This window comes from Seriola aureovittata, chromosome 16, assembly GCF_021018895.1.
Source record: "Seriola aureovittata isolate HTS-2021-v1 ecotype China chromosome 16, ASM2101889v1, whole genome shotgun sequence".
Classification (NCBI taxonomy): domain Eukaryota; kingdom Metazoa; phylum Chordata; class Actinopteri; order Carangiformes; family Carangidae; genus Seriola; species Seriola aureovittata.
Genome location: NC_079379.1, coordinates 12,514,861 through 12,531,604, shown reverse-complemented (window position 1 = coordinate 12,531,604; position 16,744 = coordinate 12,514,861). Strand labels below are relative to the sequence as shown.

Here is a 16,744-nt window from a genome sequence, read left to right as displayed (position 1 = left end):
AGAGACACACAGAGAGACAGTTCAGGAGTATATCATGTGTGTGTGTGTGTGTGTGTGTGTGTGTGTGTGTGTGTGTGTGTGTGTGTGTGTGTCCAGTTAATTGGGGACAAAAGCCATGTAGCTGATTTTTGTGTCAGTAGTTAACATAGGGGTTAAACAAATCGTGGTTAGGGTTAAGTTCAGTCTACATGAAATGATTGCAAGTCTATGTAATATCCCCAAAGGTGACCAAGAACAACGTGTGTGTGTGTGTGTGTGTGTGTGTGTGTGTGTGTAGCAGTAGAACCACAGGTGTTAATAACATTAATGATGGTTCTGTTCTCCTTCACCTTCCCAGTAATCCATGAGCCAGCACACACAATACCAGAACCTTGAAACTGTAGCAGCTAAATCAAAATCAGTCAACGTTAATTTTATTATTTACACCTGTGCTTTCCCTACTACAACATGTCACAATTTTTTCTCTGTGAAAGAGGATTGTGTTAACTTATCTTACAATAAATAATCGCCGGCACTTCCTGAGGCATACACCACCCTACAAAACATCCTCAAAACCCCAAAGAACCTAACAACCTATATGATAAATATGTCAACAAAACACTGATTTGGCTGGTATTTAGCTTATCTATGAAAGTTTATGATGATGGAGCACTGTGACTGGTGCAGCTCCCCCATTTCTATTGCAGTCTTAACCAGTGCTAACCAGTTGTCTGGAATAATCTGCAGGTTTTCATTCCAACCACAACCTCCACTGTTTGAAGAATAAAAGCCTAAATACAGATACAATTTCTTTAGACAGAACACTCCCCACTGTGAATATGGGCCTGCATGACTGACACCCATTCAGAATACTGCTTTAAAATATACATGCCTTTTTATTAAAACTCTTTCCTCGCTCTCTATTAAAGTTTTAGTTTCTTGGGAGACCCATCACTAATGCTATCTTGGTTACAGTACATTCTGTAACAAGCCATAATCCACATTCAGTATTAATATCCCAGCCGTACATAAGACTACATGACCAGGACAACATTTTATACACCATCTGTGTACCTCTGCAACTTTCATATATACTGCAACTGAGTGTACTAACATGTAACAATAAGTGTGTGATTATTATGTAGCTATCATACCTATAATGATTGTAAAACTTTATGTTTAATATGTATAATCTACTGCATAAATAGATGTATTGAACTGTGTCCTTTGGAATGACATATAGGGTCCTATACAGTATATACTTATATATATATATATATATGTGAGTCAGACAGCATTGTCATCTTGTCAGCTGATAACATATAAAAGATCTGCTCGATGAAAAGCAAGGAACTACATAATTGTGTACTTATTTGTTTCGTTGGTTTGCTCAGTGTCATGTGCGTGCCTCCGGTAGACAGTTTTATCCTCCTCTGTTTTATGCTCTGGAACTAACTGCCTCGTTGAGGACATCAAAGTTTTCCTAATCTAAATCTAATCTGAAATCTTTAATGCACACAGGACATGGTGCTGATATATACTGAGTTCTAATTCTAACCATCACTTCAACCATTCATATCTCTTCTTTTATCTGTGAAAATGGTACCATGCTGTTTACCCAGGCGCTAAAGGAAGAGGGTGAAAGGGGATGCTTGAGCTACCCTCGGAATGGGCCATGTTCCCTATGGAACCAACCCCTAAATCATTTTTTCTCTTAAATTGTTTAAACACATTGGATAAAAAGAAAAAATACATAATATAACAAGGTTATTATAATTCATTTCAGAAAGTGGATAGAATCTAATTCTGAGCTTTGGTTATACTATTTGAAGTTAAATAAATTGATCTTATAAATATTGTGTAGTGCCCAAACAATTGTCTTTGGTAGGTCCAATTTGATCAGTTTTATATGAACCACAACATCTGGCAGATTGGTGTACTGTGACATAAAGATTAACACAAAATACCTTTGTCCCTGTCCAAACACATGTATAATATTGAGCTGTCTGTATACTTTCATTTTGTGTCATGCCCTGTCCATGCCTCTTCTCTCTTGATCTAGTAAGATTGACAGCCTCCCTTTATGAAAGGGAATGAACTTGTCACCCATTAGTGAGCGAGGGGAAATAAGTAAAAAAATTTGGACTAATTTTAGAACATGGCAGTTCTCTTTGAAAACCTTTAGAATCTCAATGGCCCCTCAAAGGAATTGGGATGAAATCAGGTACTCTACAGCCACACCACCATAAAAAAATAACATATAACCTTATGTTATAAAGTTTTTCTTTGTGTGGTATTTTGATTTCTCCAAGTATAATGTGTGTCAGCAAATATCAACAGGGTTTGCTTAAGGTAAACAACACACAGTGCTCCTGATCAGTTATTCCTGCATTCAAAAAGAAATGGTCAACCAAGGCTGAGTTTTAGTTGTCTGAATGCCCTTCTTTCTTACATGATTCATACCCACATTTCCGTGTGGGCTTTGGAATTTTATCTGACAGGTTTTTAAATAGGTTTTTACATTCATTGTTCATTTTTCTGAACTAAAGAGGTCAGCATTGAGGCACAGCCTACACATTCTCACAAACAAACCCCCGCACACAAACACAAATACATACAGACACTTTACTGACCTTCATAGTTGAGTTTGAAGCCATGTGCTGAGACAGCAAAGTCACTGGTCAACCTCAAAGAGAAGACATTTCCTGTACTGGTGACCGGGGGAGGAACCTGGAAACCTGTCAGCCTGTAGAAACACAGAGAAGAACGTGTTGACATTATCAAAAATTTACCAGACACATTTAATATTCAAGAAAAACATGCCACACACACTCTATTGTTGATTACATAAAAGGCCTTACAGCTTGTTAACCTACAGTAACAAAGACATTTACATACTGATGTGTTAAAAATACCTACAGACACATTCATCAATAAAAGACAAGAGGAACAAGCATCTTGTGCTGGGAAGAGTGTAAAAGACATTTGTAGCAGGCTTGACTGCTTCCTGCTTTAATAAAATAACATACTAACACAGAAATGTAAAACGTTTGATATATCTTCTGTTTTTATAGGAGTTTAGAACAAATATGAATATATTATGTGCTTCAAGAAACTTCTTATGAACTACAATTGGTACTCATCACATGAGACATACATAATGATATACATAATGACTTCACTATTTTCTGTTCCTATTTATACTTGCCAGTATAATTATACAATCTCGGATGTTTGCTCTTACCAGTACCCCTACCTGGAATAGAGCCTCTGAGGCAGACCACAAACAACCCTCCATTATATTTCAAATATAAAGACGGGCTGCACTAAAACCCACTAGTCAATAGAGGCTTTTAAATAAATTAAGCCACAAGATCAAAGTGTACCAACAAAAAAGTGAGCCTTGGTCAGCTAATCAGTAATACCAAAATGGGTTTGTGTACAGATAGGCAAACAATTAAATAGAAGTCAAGTTGTAGAGGAAGGTAGCCTTTAATCTGCACCCCACATGTTTGAGTCTGTCCCCCAAAAAGAAGCTTACACGCAACAGCCGAGGTGTGCCATCAGCTTTTAGATTCCTTGAATTAAATGAAGAAGAGAGAGGGGGGAATGGGAGGCCAGCTTCTTTTTCAGGTATGGAAAAGAGCCAAACCTTCTTGCTGCCACTGCGACACATTTTTTCTTATCCTGCAGCTACCATTCTTCCTTTTATTTCACCTCCCTCCTTCCTTCCTTTCCCTCCTTTTCTCTTTCATCTCTCCTCCTTCTCTTCCTTTTCCCTCAATCTACTCATACTGTGCCATCCTTTCCTCCAGCATTAAGCCTTCCAACTCCTTCTTTTCTTCCCTCTTTACTTCCACCACCCTTACACACTTCCTCCCCCTCTTCTCTGTCTTCCTCTCCTCTCTTCTCTCAGTCGCATTTATCCACCTAAATCTCTTCTTCCTCTCTTCTTTTTGCTTATTCTCATCTCTCCACCTTCCCCTTTACCTGGCCTTCATACCACCTTTTTGTTTTTAACTTCCCCATCGCTTTCTTTTGTCTTGCAACCTTTCCTTTTCACCTGTCACTTAATTTCGCTTAATCCTCTTCATCTTTGATACTTTCATTTCTTTTTTCTGTATCACCTTTCTTTTCTGTCTGAATTCACTCCCAGTCAAGTGCAATTTGTAATAAATTTAATCATGGTTAAGAATACAATTCATTGTAACTTTCTGTTTTGTATGTGTCATCTTATTTTTTTCTGGAACCAATTTAATATCTAATCAGTAGTTATCTGCTCTTGACTGATCCTTTCTCATTCCTCAGAACCATGTGTACCTGTGTGTATTGCCTTTTCTTCTCACCCTTTCATTGTGCTTCCTGCCTTGTCTTTCATAATACAATATATATCAGTAAAATAGGAATCAGGAATACCAGAAAATAGTGACACTGGAGGCTAATTCAGTGTCTACCAACATTTGCACCCATGAGTTGTAAAAAAAGTAGAAGTAATCTCTTATACCCGTTTTAAACCAAATTTTTTAAACATGGGTAAAGCTGCTAGTAAAAGGTGATTGACTCCTTTCACACTGCCAGATGAGTTTGCCTTTCTGCTCGCACTAGAACACAGACACACAACTGCAGGGAGCAACGTCATCACATGCAGTCTCAGAGCACACACACAGACACAGACGCAGGGGAGGGAATATCTTCACACATTCAAACAGTGAGGTGGTAGCTGCCATGCAGACTGGTAAATTGGATCCGTAGCATCTCATCCCTGGGTTGGTTTTCCTTTAAATGTTAGAGCCTCCGGTCTGTGATTGTGTGTTTTTAAAACTTTTTTCGGGCCTGCAGCACACTCTGCAGCAGAAGGTGTAGCCGCAATGTTTCTGGTTTAACAGCACCGTGCTGGGCAGTTGACAGGTCTGTTTACAGTGTGTGTGCTCTGAAAGATGCCACAGCAAAGAAAAAGGGGCAAAATTTAGCTTATTCACCCAGGTGTCGTGTTTACATCACTGCTGATCACAGCACGAACCAATAAATACCGGTAACTAGTGCAGAATCGTCTGACACAGGAGTGAAAGCCAATTGTACCCTTTCACATTGATGAAAAAAGCCTGATGTTAGCGGGTTTTAAAGGGTTTTTTGCAAAAGGGACTTTACTGTCTAATGTTATTGTAGCAAGAGAAAAGGACTAAGGAGCAAGGGAATCTTAGAATTGCGATTTACTTCACACAATGCAGTAACATCCCTATCCTTGCACTCATCTCTCTACTCAGTCTGTTCTCTCATCTTTCTTTCTGTCCACACATTTTAATTTATTAAGTTTTCTATCAGCAAAAACAACCAGTTTCTTCAAGAACCTGTCCTCTCTCAGCCTTCTATCTATTCTTCCTCTCAACCCTTCTTTTATCTTTTTCTTCTCCCTACCTTGCTTTTATGCTCGATTATGGATCTGGTTTATCACCTCTCCTCTCATCTTTCATCTCAACATCCTCCTCTATATTTTTTTCACCCTCTCACCTCCTATTCAAATTGTATTCATTGTCTCCCCTCTTCCAACCTCTGTCTTCATCTATGTATTTCTCCATCTGTCCTTTCTTGATTGCCATCTACCATCCCTCCTCCTACTTTTCTTCAGTTGTGAACTTTGTATTGTTCCCCTCTCGTACATGCACTTTTTTCTAATTATTCTGTCCATTCACTTTTCTGTTCATCCAAACTGTGCTTTAGCTCTTCTTGTGTGCCTCCACCTCTCCTGTCATTTTGCCCTCCCTGGTTGTGAGTTTCCTCTGTCTCTCTATCTTAAGTCTTGTTTCTCAACTGATTTACTAACTTTCTTTTTCTTTGTTCTGTTTCATCTAGTCCAGTACCACTCAAAGCACAAACAGTGGCCACTTTCCTAAAAGCCCCCAACCATCTCTTTAATCTCTCACTCTGTTCCTAATCTATATCTTATCTGTATTTCACTGCTGCCATCCTATTTTTGGTCATTTTCTCTTCTCATCTCCACTCTTTTTTCTTTGTGTTCCTTTCCCTTTATCCTTTAACTATTAGCTGTTCTTTGTATTGTTTCATTGCCCTTCTTGACCTCATTCCCCCCAGTTATATAACTGTACAAGACTTCCTATCTTAAGGCTAACCTGCAGTAAGCACGTTAGCACAATGTGCATGTAACGAAGCACAGTTTTTCACCATGCGTAAGCTCAACAGGAAATGGTCTCTGCACATTCACATGCACAACTTTCAAGTAGCCTATAGTACTGAAACACAGTGTGTGTGTGTACCAATGTATGGCATTCCTTCAATCTGGCAGTCCTGAAATCTAACTCAATCCCTCACCCGTACAGACCACTGCTCTCACGCTCACATACATCATTCATAGTTACAACGATATAACAGCATGTTGCACCTTCTGTATGATTGTGTTTGTTGAAATTGCTTCCCGTTACTTTATTGAGAGAGAAAGATGGCTAATTTCAGCGTAATTTCTGTGTCACATTAGCTGCATTTAGTACTTTGTTTGGCAGTGACTGAAGCCTGCCATATTGCCACCTAATAATATAACTCATTCCTTTTTTTAACATTATTCATCTTGCATCAACCCCTTTTTAGATTTTTTTGCACCATGGTTGCACTTCTGCCTCTGGGTATCTAAAGTTTACAAGCTGGCCATACCCTGACACATTTTCATCTTCTTTTTTCAAAATGGTCTTGGCTGCATGTCATATCTTGGTCACATTTCAACTCAAAAAGATGTGTTGCTCCAATATGTATTCACCAGTGAAAGGAAAATGAACAATCTCATTGAAACAGTATGTGCATTCATGGCATTGTAAGGAGCAACTTGATATAATGCAGCCAGCATAAAAAAGCAAATATCATGTTATGTAAATAACCTTGAACCAATTGTCTTCCACTCCAATATCTTATTTGAAATGCGTCACTACTGCAGAAACTTTCAATACATATGCACCCACACACATACACACCCAGTACACTCCATTTCCTGTGTAACAATTTATCTCTGGACTTATGCGTTTTGAGATTTATGAGGTAAAACCAAAAATCTTTTTACAGAAAGAAAGAAAGATGGAACCAAATATGTCTAACATTCAAGTTCTATTCCTGTGTGGATGTGTACTGTGTGTGTATACATGAGTGTGTGGCGTATCGAGTGAAATCACATTAGCCAGTGAATGAAGAACTAGCTAATATCAGCAGAGTGCTTTCTCTGCTGTCTCAACCACACACACACAAACGTAAGGGGTGACACACAAGATCTCAAACAGAAAAACAAATGCTCACAAACCTAAAGACACACCGTTCTCTTTATTTTATCAAAAAAAAAAAAAAAAAGACAGCTATGCAGTCTGGCTAATGCGATTGTCAGACCCCCTCTCTCAGTTTCTTCTTCCTTTTCTCTCTCTTGTTCACTTGTATCTGATGGTCTCTTTATTGCCAACAGGGAAGAGATATTTTTCATTATTACTGCCATTAAAGAAGGAGAGACAGGGGTGACAAGATAAAACTGTTAAAAAAAAAGAAAAGAAACATAACTACAACAGAAAACACACTTGACACAATAGTCAGTGTCAAGTACTTTCTAAAAGATTTCTATATTACAGACTATGGCTAAAGTACTCATTAAACAGAACACAGAACTAGGTGCTAGTTTGCATTTTTTTTTCTCATCAAAGAAGACGGGGATAGGAGCTCAGTCTGTAAGTTAAAGGCTGTTTATTTTCCTTCATATACCAGCAGTATGTGTAGCTACCAGTCCCTAACCACCAAAGTAGCAGCACTGAGAGACCACAGGGAATGTTTCTGTGTGAGCTAAAGGAAGTGTGTACATCTGCAGTTGTGTTTAGTTAGTTTTTAGTTGATGCTGACCCAAGGCCTGACCCCACAAACCAAAATGCTCTGAACCTCTTCTTCCTGCAGTCTCTCTCCATGTTCCTCCATCTATCTTTTCCTTTTCCCACCTCCCCTGCCTCCCATTCTCTCTTATTTCCTGACTCTTTCTATTGTGAGACGAGGAACCGTGTCAATTTCCTGGCCATTTACTTTCCACCCTTTTTTCTTTCCTATGAGGCAGCTAGCTTCCTACATGTAAACCAATAAAGCCCCTCTAACCCTATTTCTTCTCTTTTCTCTGCTTGCCTTTCACCTCAAACTACAAATCAATCAGTGTAAATTATATATTTTTGTCCCTAAATGTAAAAGCAGCAAAACTGAACTCTCTAGAGTTTTAATTTTTTTTAAATGATACAACTACTGTATTTTGGTTTGGTCCTCTATTCTTGTATTTTTTGTGCATAGTTATAGTGTATTTGTCATACAAAATAGTTAATTTTTCAAAGATGTGACAAAATAAATGTAAGACCTCAAAAAATTACTATTAATTAGCATAAAAACATTGCTCCCATTCACCGCACAGAAAGGAGATAGACAAAGTCAAATGTTTGTGTGAAGGGGTAGCAATATCTACTCTGTGTTTTAATGTAATTCTGCTAATAACTAATGACTCATAGTAGTGAGTGATGACATAAGTTCATTATTTTAAAATTTTAATGCCTGCAGAAATTAGATCTGCAACTAAATTTGGAAAGAATTATGAGAAAACTTGTTTTAATAGATTTTCTTGTACCCTCTAGTCTCATGTAATTCAGTAAGACAAAATAAAATGAAATGTTACCCGTGCTTTACTAAAACAAACAGAATTCTTTATATTGTGAAATAATCATATCTGTCACTTATTACACCAGTCTGCTGTATTTAAATGTTATGAGTTGTTATGTTAGAGTCACACAAAGGTAAACAAAGTAGAATGAGGATACTTTGAAATTCATGGGGGACAACTCACTAGAGCACACAATTTCATAAATTTTCAAGAGATATCAGACTAACTTATTTTAAATGACATTCTCTCTGAAATCCACACATTCTTTTAACAGGCAATTCATTCTGAAATGAAACCATTTGATCCATTTAACGAAAATGCAGAATGTCTTTAATCAAACCCTACACAACATCCAATATTGTTATTTAGTAGTAACAGTAACAGTGTATTTACTTTATTTCTTGAACATCAGTTTCTCTTATTTCAGTGTTGTTTCATCATGCAGTTTCTGGTTAATATTCATATGATCATCAGACAGTCCCACTCTCTCACACACACATACACGAGGAACCATCAAGTTAATTTTATCAGACAGAGTGGGAGGGGAGGGTTGACTTCAAGTTGACCAATTTCAGATTTTACTGTTATCACAATAAAAATGTCCATATCAGCCAATATCGATATTTATCAAGACAAATGCCACATCGTTATTTCTTTCAGGTTTAAAGGCTGATTTTTGCACTTGAGTGAAAGTTGAAGAATATATATAGCCAACATATCTCCAAACTGCTGAAGTTGAGTGGCCTCTCTTGTTGACAATATCTTCATCCTCCAAGCTGCATTCTGCTTTTTCTGCAGTGTCGCTCATTTGGCCTTATTTGCTTACTCTGCTCCAACTTCAAGCCCGTCAGCCACTACTAGGTCTGTAAATAATATCACATGCTGGCCTGCATTTATACCTCTTACCGTGCATCCTAACTTGCTATTCCTGGGACATGATTGGTTGTTAGTGATTCATTTGTGGGCGCGCTATAAGCATGGAAATGAATTATATTGAACATTAATCGAACATTTTTAATGTTTCTATCGAGTAAAATAATTTTACGATAATTATTGCTATCGTTTTATCGCCCAGCCCTAGTATGAGCAAGAGGAAAGTGCAGTGTGTGTAATCCGAGTGACCACCTGTGCACAATGGAAAACGTAAAGGAAAAGTAATTCAACTTGGCAAGTATTTGGGCTCATTTTGGATTTTATAACCTCAAGGGGAAGAAGGAGCTCAATAAGACCCATGTTATATGTAGGCTTTATATACATTTTTAAGCGCTTGAAGAGCCAATCATCACTAAGGTGTATGTCATGTAAAAGAGCTAATGAAAACAAATGAAATGGTCAAAGTTGTCATATTGACATTTAAGGTGCAGGGACTGATTTCCTAACGTCAATCCTGCATTGAGTAACACACAAGAAAACATTCCACTTTAAAAGTTGCTGGTAGCTGTTGGTAGCTGCCGGTAGCCTTTGAGCTACACAGTGAATTAAGTCATTACTTAATTAGTAAAGATGAAAAGACAGAAAACAGTCTTTCATTCATCATTCACTCTTCTGATGTTTCCTTATTTGTGATGCATTTACAAAGAAACATGACTAAGTCAGCCTGTTACACTTGGACAGCTTTTGCTGCAGCCAAAGTGTTGCAAGAAATGGAAGCTAGCTTAGCTACGTTTTCATAGCTTAGCCTATTAGATGATTAGATGCACTGCAGCTTTTGCTCAAAATGGATTTCCAATGCGGATTCATTTGCTTGACATAAGTAAATAAAAACTTTTATCATAATGTCATCATGTGATCATAGTTGACTCATCTATGTAAAGTTGTCACCGTAGGAGCAGTGGTTACATAACCTTGCGTGTGTATGCATTGGTGCATTCCAGTACTTAAATAACACTACACTTCTGACAATAATATACTGTATATATGGAATATTTACCGTCACATACGATATGATCCAAAACCATTGTTTTATAATCGAGAATCAATCAGAAGGAGCCATGTGTGATTGATACAGCACCTTTCTCTCCGTTTAGTCTTTTTGAATTTCTTTAAGATTAAGAAATTTAAGGGGAAAAAAATCAGTACTTCAACTGTACAATAAATTAATCCATTAATATGTTTAATCTGAGCAAAATGTTAAAAGGTAGCTTAATGTTAGCAACATATTAAAAGTGACATGAAAAGTAGTAGAGTACTAAAAAAAAAAAAAAACTGCCATCTCTCCCCTCCTTTTCTCTCTTCCACTTCATGTCCAGTAGATTTATTTCCTTTACTCATGTCCAAAGTTCAGGGTCTGTAGTGAGTGATTGATTAACAACACTAGCCAGAGTGAAACACACCACACACACACACACACACACACACACACACACACACACACACACACACACACACACACACACACACACACCGCAGTCATTTTTCAGGTTACAGTACATGTGGTCAATAGTCACTGGTGTGTCTTGTAAATCAGTCATTCGCTACCCACCCTGAACTCTGAGTGTGTATTTCAGTCTGCGGGCGTAATTGTAAGTGTGTGTGTGTGTGTGTGTGCGTGTGTGTGTGTGTGTGTGTGTGTGTGTGTGTGTGTGTGTGTGTGTGTGTGTGTGTGTGTGTGTGTTTGTATGTGTGTGGGGGGGGGGGTTCTTGACCATGGTGGCATGCTATCAATTAAATTAGTCATACACACGTAAATTCAGAGGCACAGACAACAACAAACACACATCGGCCCCCTGGCCAGATCACCTTTACACCCCACTCATTGACTGGCTCCATTCATCACAGAGAGAGAGAGGAGAGCAAGAGTGACTGAAAGACAGAAAGTGGTGTTAGGTCTCTAAGTCTCTAAAATGTGCAAGCTGAATAAGACAATACACTCAAAATATGGCAAGAGGGAATCAGTGTGTAACTGAATACTTATTCGATGTAGCTACTCTATGGCCCTGACAATTGAAAATGATGAAAACCATAATACATCTGTCCAGGAAAAGGCAAATATTTAATCATGACACTGAATCAAAGAACAAATATTCTGATTCAATGACCTCTAACAACACACAAAAGATGAACCCACATAGATTGATTTACAGAAAGTAAACCTTGTCAACCCTCATACACATATGCTTGAATGCACATAGACACACTCTCAGCGACACCAGACTGAAAGTCAGAATGGGAGAAAACCAATTTCCTTCCAGCAGATACCATCCAGTGCTGCTAGTTAGGTTTTGTCTGTCGGCTTGTGTCTATGCTTGCCAATGTGCATGTGTGTCTGTGTCTGTTTATAAAATATAAAAACTATGCATCAGCCTGCATGTGCAGTCCCCTTCTTTTATCTTGCCATCTGTCAGCAGTGTGCATCTAACTGTTCACATGCATGTGCCAGACCATATATGTGTGTGCGTGTCACTTTTTGTCACACTTATTGGCACCCAGCAGTGCAAACATCCATTCCTTCCAATCCGCCAGAACACTGCTGTGATGCTCAGGGACGATAAGCCCTTTTGTGGTGCATCATGGAGGAGGAGGGGGGTGGGTTCTCCTCCCAGAGCTTTGGAGGTGACAGGGACCATTGCTGCTCTCCGTGCACCCCGAGGAGAAACACTCTGACTAAGGTTGAATAGTGGATTAACCTCCCTGTCAGCCCCAGAGGTTCCAAGACAAACACACAGGGACTCAGACTGACATGAACTGGCGCACATTAAAGACCCAATCCATAATTGTGGAATGCTGTGTGTAAGACTAACTTTCACACATCTATGTGGTAAATAAGCTAGAAGAATATTTTGCCAATACCTGCAATGTATTACACATGCAGATAAATCTTTCATTTTTCACACTCCTATACACACACATGCTACACTGTATACCTGGGTTGAAAAAATTGAACTGAATAACATAATATGTAAGCACTGAATACACTTCCAAGACATTTCCAAGTAAACTGATAAATTCACCAAATACATAAATTAAAGACAAATACTGTGCTATGATTTCGGCTATATTTACTTTTATATTTAATTTTACCTAAAATTATCACTCAAAGAGAAAGATAGAAGCTCATTCATGTTAGCTTCCGCGTGGTCAGCATAGAGAGTTGGCCCTTTGAAGGTAAAGGTCAACCTCAATAATGGCTAATCCCCTCTACTACACCTCCTCTGAGGTTTGAAAAAAGTTGTTAAAGGGGTCTGAACAAGTCGCCTTACCTGGCAACAAATGCACTAAGTTATAATTACTGCTTGTTTGTGCCACATAATCTTTGAGAGAGTAACGACCAATGGTGTAACTTCATCACTCAGTCAGTCAGTCACTGACAGACATTTGCATTTATAGGGCTGGCTGTTTCGGTCTAGCCAAAAAGGAGTTGTTGCTTCCACTATTAAATGATAAATGTTGTGTAGCTCCTTCCCCTCCCACCCTTCCTCTATCTCTCTGTCTTTTCTCTCTCTCAGGCAGTTAGATAGATAGTGAGTGCTGCCCCCCTGAGCTAAAGCTTGTTTAGGCTGCTGGCTACCCCATCACTTACTATTAAACCTGACATGCATACGTAGAAAGGGCAAACAAACACATGAATACATGTACTGGAAGGGACACACACATTAATGTGAGATGCACACAGATGTGTGTGCATGCAAGTGCACACACCTGTATTTTGTAGATACGTAGAGACAGATTGCATGTGTCTGCTGGCATTTAAAGGGGAGGTGTCAGAGCTGACAGCACCTTAAAGGGACAGTCATTAGAGCGATATATGGATGGAGGAAGACAAGAAGAAAAGACTGAAGCAGAATGAAGGAGAAGAAATATGATGAGAGATGTACACACACACCCACACACACACAGAGTTCAGATGAACATCAGAGCAGATGCACATTCTCTACCAGTGTAGAAATTGTATGTTAAAAAAACGTGAATTCATTGTAATATTGTAAAGTTCTTTACTTCAGTTACCAGGAATTTATGATATAACTGCTTACTAAATTTTATATAATGCTTAATAGTCTAGTGTACTGGCAATATTCAATCTGCTCGCAACCATAATTGTAAGTTGACAGCAGCAGAAAATAAATGGTAACAAAAAAATGCTGATGTTAATAACATTCTATAATTTTATAGTGATAGAAAATATCAAATTCTAAATTAGGTTTGACAGTGAATATTAACAATATTGAAAAATGTATATGACTGACTGTTTCTGTATTAATAGAAACATTTTATTAATTGTGTTGGGTAAAATACTGTATAGTACTGCAGACAAACTTCTTACTTGTCCTAGGTCAGATTGTCAAAGCTACCTTAGCAGTTTTGTTATCTGAACTGTCATATTTGACTGGCTCCAAGGCAAATGAATACAGACAGTAAATACACCTGTTCTGCATTTTGACTCTGCTTTTGGCTATAAGTCATATTAACCATTAACAATAATGTATTAATGTGCAATGTGATTAAGTGAATTGGCCAGAGTGATCTGAAAATGAGCTCTAGCTTGCTGGGCAGCTTCTGTAAAATGGCGGCTTCTTTTCATGAAACATTTGTTAGCTAGAGATAATAGATTGGGCTGTAATGGATCATAGTTGATCTGTATGGACCCCTCATGGTTCGTCACGCATATGAACTGGGGATTAATTGCAAAGTTTAACCATGTGACAATAGCAATACACCGAGCATGGGCATACATTTGAAGCAACATCACCCTGGTGTGTCAGTGACAGGACGAGGAGCCAAGACAGAATTAACAACTTCTCACAACAGCATTTTAGCAACCCTTTGCTTCAGAGTCAGACTAGACTAAAACTACTGATGATGATGATCCGATCCGTGACTTAAAATCCATGATACAGTCCGAACCACGGGCTTTGCGAACCCTTGCAACCCTAATAACAGAGATAGTATTAAGATTTTATTAAATGTTAGACTGTGGAGGTCAGCTTTCATGTTTTACGGCAATAAACAACACGTATTCCTTTGTGTTTGTGTGTATGTCTGTGTACAGAGGTGTATAACCTTGCCTGCGGTAATAACTACTTCTTTGACTTGTTAGAGGCAACAAACAACCACACAACACAAAGTGTCACAGAGCCAAACAGTGAACTCACACACACACACACAAACACACTCAGTAACAAACCCACACACACATGCTGCACACAAATGTTGGCAAATACTCAAATGTACATGCATGCACTGAGTGAATGGTTGAATGTTAACATGGCTTGTTGCCTGAAGGCGTTTGGCCCATTTTCCGTGTTTATGTGAAATATTTTTTATGACAAACACAAATTCAAATTAAAAACAAAGACAACAAAACCACAGGCATATTCTCCACACCCTTGTGTTCCATGTGTGAAGTCTCTGGATAAAAAAAATGAACCAAATGAAGGATGTGATCATCATAAGGCAACAAAATTAAACTAAAAATCAATTATATTTTAAGAAAATAATTAAAAGTGTCACAGTAACAGCAAGTTACAGTGCAGGTTTTGAAAACTGGATACAATTTTAATTGGGAAAATTTTTTTTGCCTTCAAGCAATAATGACTGTCCAGTCTTCTAGGGGGAAATCAAGGAGCAGGTAGCAAACATAGCTAAAGTTCCTTCATATATAAAAGGTCACCTCTTTTGAGCATTTCAATAGATCAAGGAAAAAGATCAAGACTTTCTTACAAATGAATTTGGCTGTCTGCCAAAATCTTAATTCAACATATACTACAGTGCATCCGGAAAGTATTCCCACCCCTTCACTTTCCCCGCATTTTGTTATGTTACAGCCTTATTCCAAAATGGATCAAATTCCTTTTTTTCCTCATCAATCTACACACAATACCCCATAATGACAAAGCAAAACAGGTTTTTTAGAAATTCTTGTAAATTTATTAAAAATAAAAAACTGAAATATCGCATGTACATAAGTATTCACACCCTTTGCTATGACACTCAAAAGTGAGCTTAGGTGCATCCTGTTTCTACTGATCATCCTTGAGATGTTTCTGCAGCTTGATTGGAGTCCACCTGTAGTAAATTCAATTGATTGGACATGATTTGGAAAGGCACACACATGTCTATATAAGGTCCCACTGTAGACAGTGCATGTCAGAGCAGAAACCAAGCCATGAAGTCAAAGGAATTGTCTATAGACCGCCGAGACAGCATTGTATCGAGGCACAGATCTGGGGAAGGGTAAAAAAACATTTCTGCAGCATTGAAGGTCCCAAAGAGCACAGTGGTCTCCATCATTCGTAAATGAAAGAAGTTTGGAACCACCTGGACTCTTCCTAGAGCTGGTCACCGAGCCAAACTGAGCAACCGGGGGAGAAGGGCCTTGGTCAGGGAGGTGACCAAGAACCCGATTGTCACTCTGACAGAGTTCCAGCGTTCCTCTGTGGAGATGGGAGAAACTTCCAGAAGGACAACCGTCTCTGCAGCACTCCACCAATCAAGCCTTTATGGTAGAGTGGCCAGACGGAAGCCTCTACTCAGTAAAAGGGACATGACAGCCCGCTTGGAGTTTGCCAGAAGGCACCTAAAGGACCATGAGAAACAAGATTCTCTGGTCTGATGAAACCAAGATTGAACTCTTTGGCCTGAATGCCAAGTGTCACATCTGGAGGAAACCAGGCACCGCTCATCACCTGGCTAATACCATCTCTACGGTGAAGCATGGTGGTGGCAGCATCATGCTGTGGGGATGTTTTTCAGCGACAGGAACTGGGAGACTAGTCAGGATCGAGGGAAAGATGAACGGAGCAAAGTACAGAGAGATCCTTGATGAAAACCTGCTCCAGAGCGCTCAGGACCTCAGACTGGGGTGAAGGTTTACCTTCCAATAGGACAACGACCCTAAGTACTCAGCCAAGACAACGAAGGAGTGGCTTCGGGATAAGTCTGTGAATGTCCTTGAGTGGCCCGGCCAGAACCCAGACTTGAACTTGATTGAACATCTCTGGAAAGACCTGAAAAGAGCTGTGCAGCGACGCTCCCCATCTAACCTGACAGAGCTTGAGAGGATCTGCAGAGAAGAATGGGAGAAATACCCCAAATACAGGTGTGCCAAGCTTGTAGCTTCATATCCAAGAAGACTTGAGGCTGTGATCGCTGCCAAAGGTG

At 38.9% G+C, this 16,744-nt stretch overlaps 1 protein-coding gene across 3 annotated transcripts in view; it reads right to left on the bottom strand.

Annotated features, from left to right (window-relative positions):
- csmd3b (CUB and Sushi multiple domains 3b) overlaps positions 1 to 16,744 on the bottom strand; it is a 333,374-nt gene that overhangs the window by 221,106 nt on the left and 95,524 nt on the right. For all 3 annotated transcript variants that reach the window (XM_056398790.1, XM_056398791.1, XM_056398792.1), the window contains exon 4: positions 2,613 to 2,725. In XM_056398790.1, coding sequence (XP_056254765.1) covers positions 2,613 to 2,725 — 113 coding nt within the window. The remainder of the gene's footprint in view (positions 1 to 2,612; positions 2,726 to 16,744) is intronic.